Source organism: Helobdella robusta (assembly GCF_000326865.2).
Source record: "Helobdella robusta unplaced genomic scaffold HELROscaffold_1, whole genome shotgun sequence".
Taxonomy (NCBI): domain Eukaryota; kingdom Metazoa; phylum Annelida; class Clitellata; order Rhynchobdellida; family Glossiphoniidae; genus Helobdella; species Helobdella robusta.
In genome coordinates this window covers 13316371-13326370 of record NW_008703570.1, presented here as the reverse complement: position 1 = coordinate 13326370, position 10000 = coordinate 13316371, and the positions used below count along the sequence as shown (strand labels likewise).

Here is a 10000-nt window from a genome sequence, read left to right as displayed (position 1 = left end):
TTATGTAAGTATAAAGAGAGAGAAAAAGAGAGAGAGAGAGAGAAAGAGAGAGAGAGAGAGAGGGGGGAGGGAGAGAAAAGAGACACAACCATAAGGATAATGAAAACGGTGATGTTGTGATTTTGATAAAGATGATGATGATAGAAATGATGTTAAATACAAATAATGATAAGAAGTCTCTATGTACATTCTAATGATGAACACTTCATCTGGAAAGACACAAAAAAATAGAACACACACGCGCGCACACACACACGCAGACACACAAACAAATCCAAAAACACATAATTCAGATAATGGGCAATAAGCAGTATGAACGATATGATGACGACGATGATGATGATGACGACGATGATGACGACGACGATGATTACGACACTGTCCTGCAGACTGTCTGTGTAGAAACACTGTTACCTCTTTTGATGGTTGTCGTCGTGCAACCACCTTCCGCTATAATAAAAAAATTATTTTAACTTTTAAACATAATTTATCATAATTATTATCACTGGAAATATAATTAATTAATTATGGTGAATCATGATTTTTAGTTATAATTAAATCTATAATACTAGTATAAAGAGACTTTTTTTGATGAAAAAAAAACACTAGCAAACTGGTTGACACGATGGTGGAATGGCTAAAGTGCCTGGCAGTGCTGTTGCAGAAACCAGGTTTAATAGCATAAAGATCCAGGCTTATCACATGCAATGTGCACCATGCACTAAATTGCATACAATATGTGTTTGTTGTTGATAGATTTGAGGAATGTTGAAGTGAGAGTTGTAAAAAAATGAAAAGAAAGAAAATTTTACTCTTTGACTCCTGGTACGAGTGAACATCGCCGCTACTACTACTGCTGCTTGATGAGTAACTGGAGGCAAAACTGGAGGCAGCTTTATTAACATTACCCATGTCATCAAAGCCAAAGTGGTGACCGTTGAAGCCAAAGTGATTACCAAAGATGTTCATCTCCTCTTCGTCGCCAGAGTCAAAATCATCGAAAAGATTGCTGAAGAATCCGTCGGGGAATGCCGATTTGTGGGCTCTGAAGTGGGCTCTAAAGTGCTGCTTGTTGTGTCGTTGCTGGTGCATCTTGAAGGCTTCATCAAAACCTGAAATTAATTTTTAAAAATTTTATTTCCATTTTGTTAGACATGGTTGCATACAAATTTGTGTGTCAAACATGTATATTGTTAATTATTATTTGAATAGTTAGTAATCTGGATAGGTTGCATAACATTAAATAAGCAAATACATAGGGCTATGCTATAGCATACAGTATTATATTTGAATTACTAAACATTACAAACCTTGGAAAAATTCTTTGTAGTTGAAGTCATGATGATGATGATGGGTGTGTCCTCCACCTCCCCCTCCAGTGTCCCCTGTCGTTGGGTCCCCGTGGATGTCATACGTTCTTCTTTTTTGAGGATCACCCAAAATTTCATAAGCTGAATAAATAAGCAAGGCAGATTATTTTACTACATGGTTTAGTTTAGTTAGCTCAAATTTTAATCCTTGTTTATTCTATGTTCATTTGACGGATATGTTATATTACAATAAAATATCTCTAACTTAACAATTTACACATCAACAAAATATTGAGATCGAACATTCAAACAAGCAAAATAAATATGATCATAACATAAATAAATGAATACAATCACAATGAGAATAAACAATAAATTAAAAATGAAATGAACTTTACCTTGGGCGATTTCAACAAACTTTGACTCAGCATCGGGATCGTTATTTCTATCCGGGTGATACTTGAGAGCCAGTTTCCTGAAAGCTTTTTTAATTTCTTGATCGGTGGCGGTCTTTTTGACGCCCAAAATGTCGTAGTATTTCAGACTGGCCGCGATAACGAGGTCGATGATGAGAATGACCAAGAAGCAGGAGCATTGATGATAGAGATGAGACGATTTGAAATTCATTTTTGTGACTATGTAAGAAGTAAGACTATTATTATTAATTGAATAAATACTAAATAAATAAACACTAATACATTTAGTTTAGCGTGGACTTAAAGTTACACCCTCAAGAAGAACTTGATGTACACGTACGACGAAATGAAGAATCAACGACACGGCAAAGTTTAAAAGGCAAACAATGATTGGACCTCTTTACCGAACTCGTCGGTAATCGAGTAAACTGATTATAATTTTTTTATTTTTTTTGTTTGTTCAACCTAAAACTCTAACAACTTACAGCAAAATTTAAATTATTTATTTATAAAAATAATTTTAAAAATAAAATGATCGAAAACAGGATGTAAAACTTTTTAAAGCTTAGCATAATTACCGACTAAGACGAGCCATCTCTATAATTATAAAATTTAAGGTACGAGTTTGAACGTCATTGGCTGAAATCGTTGAAATCTACTGCGTTTTTAATGCTTCTCTATATGCGAAAAGTGGATTTAAAGTTAAACTTTGTTAATATTGCTTCAAAAATAAACTCAATCAGAACTCGCATTCGTGCTTGTAATCGAATTTTTAAACTATCAAACACATGACTATTCCAACGCAAATGAAAACTAATTGAACAGAAGAAATAATGACTTCCAGTTTGTATATCAACGTCTGCCAAATTGCAATGTAAAGGCAGCCAAAAAATGACGGTAATGAGAATACGACACTTAGAATCAATATTTTCTTGTTCTCTGTTAAGTTTCCTTTATAACCTGAATCATGATTGTTGTAATTATTGAACTATAAACCACAAATATAATGACTATTTTTGGTAATTATTGACAGAAAAATAATTAAATAGAATGTCATAATAATAAAACATACCCAAGTATAATCTTACATACTCCAAGAAGAACAATGAAACGAGGAGGCAGATTTCAGATGTCAACAAGCCATCAGCACGGTACAAGTATGGAACAGTTATACCTAAGTAACATCATATCTCATTAAAAAACTTACGAAAAATATATAAAATAAAAAAAATTATATTTAATACTTCGCTATTTACAAACAATAAATAATTAATTAACCTTTTGCAATGTAGATGACGATTTCAGTTAAAAAGTAAGCTAGGAAATAGAACGAGTTGAAAATGATTATCAGCTGGTAGGTTAACCTCAAGTGCTATATAAATATAGAATAGACAAATAAAACAAATCACTAATCACTAATGAAGAATAAAAAAATTCAAGTGATTAATAAAACTTACTGAACTAACATTCTTGAAATCCATTCAATTTATATAAGGGCGAAAACCACTTGACGATAATCAAAGCTCGTTGCTAACCAAAACAACAAAGAAACTTAAACACTAAAATGAGTTTATTTTATTTCGGCTTTCGTTATGGCCTAAATTCGAAGGATTAACTGTAATTACGCCAAAGTTGAGCAATCCTACGGTTGTAATCTAAATTAAACTTTACTGAAACACACTAATCAATGTCAAAATTTTCGTTAATCTGATACTTATTAAAAAAAAAATTCTCAAAAAAACTTCCCAGGCCTTATTTTTCAAAAGTATTTAATAAAAAATGAAACAAATAAACTAAAATAAATTGAAAATTAATGTATCGCAATGGAAATGCAACAGTTTTAACGGTTAAATGAAATATTATCTAATGTCTCAGATACAATACATGACCTTCTTCTTGTCCCTTGTAAAAATCAGATCAAACCTGAAATTTCAAATAACAAATGATTAAATTTATATTAAACTTGTGAACTTAATTAAAATTGAATAAAAAATTAACTAAATAAATTAATCAAAATCATTACTGATAGCGGCAGCAGTAGAACATGCAAGATGTTCCAAAATACAAGTCACCTAATCTTTTAGTGAAAAAATAAAATATAAAAGAGTAACGAAAAAAATTTATTTACTGACCATTTTCGTGGCCATAACTGAACATATTATCATCCAAAGGCGAAACTGCAAAAAAAAGATTTTTTTATAAATTTAGTCAACCCTTGAAAATTATTCATTTTAAAATTAGATCAAAAACTTTATAGCTAAAGATCAATAAATAATCTTTAGCAGCACTATTCGTATATACTAACAGAGCCATCATTAACATCACATTAACATTTTTAATTAATTACCATACTAACTATAATTTCACATCAATTATAATTGAATAAATGTTACATCAATCACAATTTTTAATTATAACATAATACCTAAACCACAAATTATAAACTGACCATTTTGTCTTTGCTTTAACGCCATTTTGACGGCTGTGTAATCTTCTAATATCTGGGACTCTTTCAGCATATACACAATATAGGGCCGTACACGCATGCAAATGGTAAGATCAGACATGGTAAAACCAAATATGGTAAAACCCCAACATGGAAAAACCGGAGAATCATGCACACAATGAAATGACGGTTAGGGATAATAGGCTGAAATAAGGTAGAATAATATGTGGAAGAGCCAGAGAAGCTTTGAATAAGGTAATATAACTTAGATACAACTTAGATATATAAGAGATCAAACTCTAATGATACAAAATAGATATAGCTTAGATATATAATAGTGAAGCCATGAAGATACTACTTAGATATATAAACAGGACCAGCCCAAAAAATACAACATAGATATAACTTTGAGTGAAGTCCTATAGAAACAACTTAGGTATATTAGGTAAAGGCCCAAAGATACAACTTAGATATATAACAGGTGAAACCCCAAAGATACAACTCAGACACAACTTGAAGATAACATCAAAGTCACTATTTCTTTTTTATCTTTACAAAAAAAAAAAACACAAGGATATCTGAGACAACGACCGGCTTTTTTTTTCGTTCTGATGTCATTGAATTTAATTTCTTCTTACGAGAGGCCTGGTTCTCCACAGCTGGTAGGCATCATGGACATGGCGTGGCATAAAATAACATAAGCAATTCATAAATATAATTAAAGACAGTGTATAAATTAAATAAATTAACATAATTTATGCATACATAGTATATATATATATTATATATAAGCATGAGAAGAATTGATAGATTGAGAAAGAGAGATAAATATAGATAGATAGGTAGATAAGTAAACAGATAGACAGACAGACAGACTAATAGACAGAGAAGAAAAGAATAAAAAACAAAAAGAGAAATAGAAAAAAATTGGGAGAAATATATATATATATATATAGAACATAAGTGTGGCCTTACATTGGTTGATATCAGTGTTGTGGTGGTCCTGCTTGAGTTGATGTATTTTGTTCTCCAGTTCCTGCTGTAAGTTGCTATAGAGGTTTTTCTTTTCACACTGAATTATCAAATTGTTTACAGAATAAATAAATATAGACAAAAATTTTGAAATAATTTTGGAAAAACATAACAGAAAAGATGATTTTGAAGGAATGTAATGTAGTCGTAAGAAACAGACATAAAGTAAAAAACATAATAAAAATAGTAGAATAATTATTGAATAAATTTGGTCATCTATAAACATAGAGCACCTCATAGTTTTGATTGGCCGCCTGCTTTTCACCATCACATTTATTTAGCAAGTTCTTTTTTTGAAGTTCAAACTTAACTTCTGTAAAAAAAATTGTTGAAGAAAAAAATTTTCAATAAAATAAATTAAAAAAAGCAGAATTAGGTAGCACCTGCTATTTGTAATTTAATTTTCAAATTGCCTTCTAGTCTAGATAGAGGTTCTATATATTCTTTGGCAGTGCCATTTTTAACTTCTTCCAACTTTTTTGATACTTGTGAGGATTTGTCTCGAAATAAGCTAAAGAAAAAAAACCATTAACAACATTTAAACTTTGAAAACTAAAAGTGAACTGAGATGATAAATTGGAAGTAGTCTTGGTAGTTGACAATACAATTCTGAATGTTAAATTATTAGTTAATAAGAAAATGAACTACTAACTGTTCTTTCAACCGAACAAATTGATTTTCGAGGTCGGACATCAACTTGATGCAGTCTGTTCGTCGGCGTTCATTTTCAAACTCATCAACATCTGTTAGGTTAAAATTTAAAGCTGTCACATTTATTAATGGGTTGCTACTGCTAACTCTGTTAATAATTTAATTAATTATTAAAAGACCAATAAGGAAACATTACAAAAGAAACATTTTCTTTATGAATTAGTTTTTAAACTTTAAAAATTTAAATCATCAAAATAGAAGAGAAAAACTGAGCAGCTTCTCACCACTATCTTCATCTTCAGAACCACTAACGGCCGAGTCTGAAAACGAGGAAACGCTTTTGTCACTTTCGGCGAATTCCTGAAACATGTCTTCATCATCTGATTCAACGGATGGCATATTTTTCTTCATATCTTTTGTTTTTGTTGAAACTTTAATAATTTTGATATTAAATTAAAACTAACTAAATCTATTTCGTATGTTTTTAAGTAGTATAATATGTTATGTTAGTTTCAGTTTGTTCATTTTATATATTTAATGTGGTTTTACACTGTTGCCAGGTCAGTCAGGGCCAGTTGGTTCAAAAATAAAAAAAACTAAAATTACAATTTTAAATTATTTTGTTTTTTAGATGAAAATTCTCAAAACGTTTCTAATAAGAATAAAATGCCTAAATATTCAACAATAATCATCGAATGATTTTAATGTTTCAACACGAAAATTTGAGCGGACGATAACTAAATAACTAAAATTGAACTTTGTAAACAATGCAGAAAATAAAAAAACTTTTTTACACCAACAAATTTCAAATATTTAAATATATTATTTAAACGTAACAAAAAAAAACATAAAAGTTTTTAATTATTTTAAATATAAAATTTATTTGTACAAATTGTATAAATATCGTAAACTATGATTTTGCGTTGCTATAACAACGTCAACTCAATAAACAAAAATGGCAGACGAATCTTTATCGAAAGCTGGTCTCCACTTCGACGATTTGAACAAATTGAGAATTTTGCAACCCGAAGTTAGTAGTCAGAGTTCGGAATTGAATGAAGAGTGCAAGGATTTCATCAACAGTTGGCTCTTCTTGTACATTTAACGATTATTTTTACTTGTTTTAGCCCTTCTTTATCTTTTTTCATAGGTTTTAGTTTAGAGAATAATTTTGTCAGATGGTTGCTAGTTTTTAATTCTAATTTTGAATATTTTTTTAGTTTGCTAAATTTTATGAACTATTCTATTATCATTAGTTATAAGATCAGGCTATATGATTTTTTAATAATTTGTAAATAATTCATTACAACACAGAGCTGTCTCAGTTTCAGTCGATCACATCCAACTTCTCAAAATCTTTAGAAACTATTGCAAATGCCGTCAACAAAAAGAAATTCGAAGTCACATACTTTTATTTAAACTTAAAATTTATGAATGACTCATTATTACATTTGATATATTTATTTTATTTCATGTATTTATTTTTTGTTGTTAATAAAATATAAATAAATTAACAGTAATTTTTTCATCTAAAAAACATATATAACATTTATATTTTGATTATTAGGCAATAGGTTCCCGCAATAAACTGAAATCAGTCACAAAACTAAAGGAGGCCCAGCAGCAGCAAATCAAATCTTTGATCCTTGAAAGAAAAATGGAATTAGAGAGGTATATACAATGTTTTTTTGTGTTTTGATATCTTAATCTTATTTGGTATCTTTGGATCTCAGCTATTTGTTTGAACAAATGAGTGTCTGGGCTAGGGAAGAAAAGATACAAAATAAAATATAGATAACATTATTTATGATAGAATTATGAATTATCATAATTGAATCGATTATTAATGTTATTATTTTTTAATTATTATTAAATTTATTAAAATAATAATAATAATTATTATTATATATTACAGATTGAAAGAGCAGTATAGGTCCCTTCAGAAAGTGGAGAAAGAGCAACTTGAAATGATTGAGAGATTAACATTAAATCAATAATATTAATATATAATAGTTATAATAAGTTTTTAAATATTAATTAACAATAATTTACATCTGCTATAATATGTATATGTAATTCATGTTAAAATTATGCTTTCACCGTTATTTAAGAATTATTTTCCTAAAAATTGCGAAATTTTATTCTAATTCATTCACTGAAAAGTGATTCAATTAAAACTTAAATGGAATCACAAACTGCTTACAAAAATTGGTTACAATCCATTAATTCGTTGAGGACCGTATAATACCAGAAAAACGTTTATAATCTATTTAAAACTGATATGAACATCTCAAAAATTAATGCTAGAACATAGTTAAAATGAGTTTTACATTAATGTTATAATAGAAAATCACTAAAGCTAAAACAGAAAAAAAGATGAAACGTTCCAAAACATTTAAAAAAATAGAACATGCGTAACATTCATTTCATGCATTTTGGATCGTCAGTTTATCGACCGAAATTTCAGTTTTCTGACTTGTTTTGATCGAGTTCATGACCAAGAATAATTTCTTCTAAAGCAAATTCTTCTAATGCAAGCGCTTGACGGCCCTCCAAGCCGTCGTTCATTTTCCCCAAATTTAAATCATCCTGAGTATGTATGTCATCACTTTCTTCTTCTTCCTCCTTCTCATCTTCCTCCTCCTCTTCCTCCTCGTCGTCTTCGTCACCGTATTTCGAAACATTTCTCGATGCATCTTGGCTCACCACCGTCACTTCTGTGCCATTTTTGAAAAGATCAACCGTCTTAGAAATTAAATCCTCAATGAATGTATCGTCTTTTTTAACATCGGCTGAAACTAGATCTCTAATTTCTCTCACCCCTTCGTCATCGCCGGCACCATCAACGTCGCCGTCGTCGTGTTCCTCCTCTTCTTCGAATTCTTCTTCATCATACTTACTATCATCTACGTCATTATTTTCGCCATCATTTCTTAAAGCGTCAGCTCCCTCTTTTCTCAACTGTTCGTACGAATCTTTCAATTTGTCAACCTCTGACGATATGGAAGCCGGTTTTTGGTGAATAATTTTGTCGGGTTTTTCATCTTCGATGGCTTCTTCATCGCCGTCTTCATCTTCAGATGAAAGGTCTAGTAAATCAACATTGACGTCATCATCGTCGTCGTCGCTTTCGTCGCTAAATTCTTCGATTATTTTGTCCTCGTCAAGAACCACTTCGTCGTCATTGTAGAAGAATAGGAAGTGATTTTTCATCATTATTTCTGGTGTGGATTGGTTTTGAAATTAATAAAATAATTGTTGGTTGATTTATTTTTCATATGATTTCATTTTTTAATCAATTGTTCAGTTAGTTACTTAATATAGAAATTAAATTAGTCTATGAAAATTAAGAAAGAATCTATGTGTTATTTATTTATTCATTCATTCCTTCGATTTTTGTGTATAACCACATAATTGTTCGCACTGTCGTTAAAACATTTTTCAACAACCAATCTGCCATCCAGTTGTTTTTCCTTCATTTTTTGTTCCATTTGGTCATACCATATATATAAAATTAATCATTTGCTTAATCATCTATTCATCCATGCAACCATCCATTCATCCGTCCGTCCGTTCATCCATCCATCCATCCATCCATCTATCCATATATATAAAATTAATCATTTGCTTAATCATCTATTCATCCATGCAACCATCCATTCATCCGTCCGTCCGTTCATCCATCCATCCATCCATCTATCCATTAATCAATTAATTAACTAATTAATTAATTCATTCATTCATTCATCTATTCATCCATCCATCTTTTCTTTCATTTATCCATTCATTCGTCAAATAATTTCAGCCTCACCTTCCGAAGTTTTAAACTTCTTATCAACGTTGATCTCCTCCTCCTCTTCTTCTTCTTCTTCATCTTCATCTCCCCCTTCTTCTTCTTCTGCCTTTTCTTCCTTTTCCGCCCCTTTTTCGTGTTCCGCCAACAGATCCAGCAGCCCGTCCTCTTTGGTGGGGGGTAAAGGGCTGTACACGGCTTCGATGGGACTCTGTGACTCAGTCACGCTGGCCATTCTCTCCCTAGACTCGCTAATTGACTGTTCCTTTTCAATCTCTTTCATTTTCGTGGCTTCTTCCATCAACTGTCTTCTCTCTGCTTTCAGTTTTCTTTTTTTTTCTTTCAACTTGGA

The 10000-nt window shown here is 30.7% G+C and overlaps 6 protein-coding genes across 6 annotated transcripts in view; 2 read left to right on the top strand and 4 right to left on the bottom strand.

The window, feature by feature from the left end:
- Positions 1–321, top strand: part of HELRODRAFT_184881 (hypothetical protein) — a 7180-nt gene extending 6859 nt beyond the window's left edge. The window contains exon 14 of the mRNA XM_009011685.1: positions 1–321. This exon is cut by the window's left edge and continues 254 nt beyond it. The gene's annotated coding sequence lies outside the window, so the exon portion shown is untranslated.
- A 2-nt stretch (positions 322–323) lies between these two features.
- On the bottom strand, positions 324–2102 carry HELRODRAFT_93730 (hypothetical protein). Its single transcript, XM_009011684.1, has 4 exons — positions 1709–2102; positions 1311–1451; positions 813–1112; positions 324–450 (listed from the first exon to the last, which is right to left on the bottom strand). Exons 1-4 carry the CDS (start codon positions 1935–1937, stop codon positions 371–373), a joined length of 750 nt encoding a protein of 249 aa, XP_009009932.1. The 5' UTR covers positions 1938–2102; the 3' UTR covers positions 324–370.
- A 396-nt stretch (positions 2103–2498) lies between these two features.
- HELRODRAFT_62996 (hypothetical protein) lies at positions 2499–2862 on the bottom strand (the record flags this gene model as incomplete). The annotated part of the gene is made up of 2 exons (XM_009011683.1): positions 2499–2686; positions 2799–2862. Coding segments are annotated over 2 exons (252 nt in total), but the record flags the coding sequence as incomplete, so codon positions are not given.
- Positions 2863–5139: 2277 nt separating this feature from the next.
- On the bottom strand, positions 5140–5945 carry HELRODRAFT_143676 (hypothetical protein; the record flags this gene model as incomplete). The annotated part of the gene is made up of 4 exons (XM_009011682.1): positions 5140–5244; positions 5438–5517; positions 5588–5715; positions 5857–5945. Coding segments are annotated over 4 exons (402 nt in total), but the record flags the coding sequence as incomplete, so codon positions are not given.
- Positions 5946–6810: 865 nt separating this feature from the next.
- HELRODRAFT_63722 (hypothetical protein) lies at positions 6811–7852 on the top strand (the record flags this gene model as incomplete). Its single annotated transcript, XM_009011681.1, has 4 exons — positions 6811–6937; positions 7170–7255; positions 7423–7526; positions 7771–7852. 4 exons carry the CDS (start codon positions 6811–6813, stop codon positions 7850–7852), a joined length of 399 nt encoding a protein of 132 aa, XP_009009929.1.
- Positions 7853–8162: 310 nt separating this feature from the next.
- Positions 8163–10000, bottom strand: part of HELRODRAFT_188158 (hypothetical protein) — a gene marked incomplete at its 5' end in the record, with an annotated part of 4960 nt that continues 3122 nt past the window's right edge. Inside the window, 2 exons of the mRNA XM_009011680.1 lie at positions 8163–9077; positions 9711–9994. Of these exons, the coding sequence (XP_009009928.1) occupies positions 9071–9077; positions 9711–9994 (291 nt within the window). The 3' untranslated portion in view covers positions 8163–9070. The remainder of the gene's footprint in view (positions 9078–9710; positions 9995–10000) is intronic.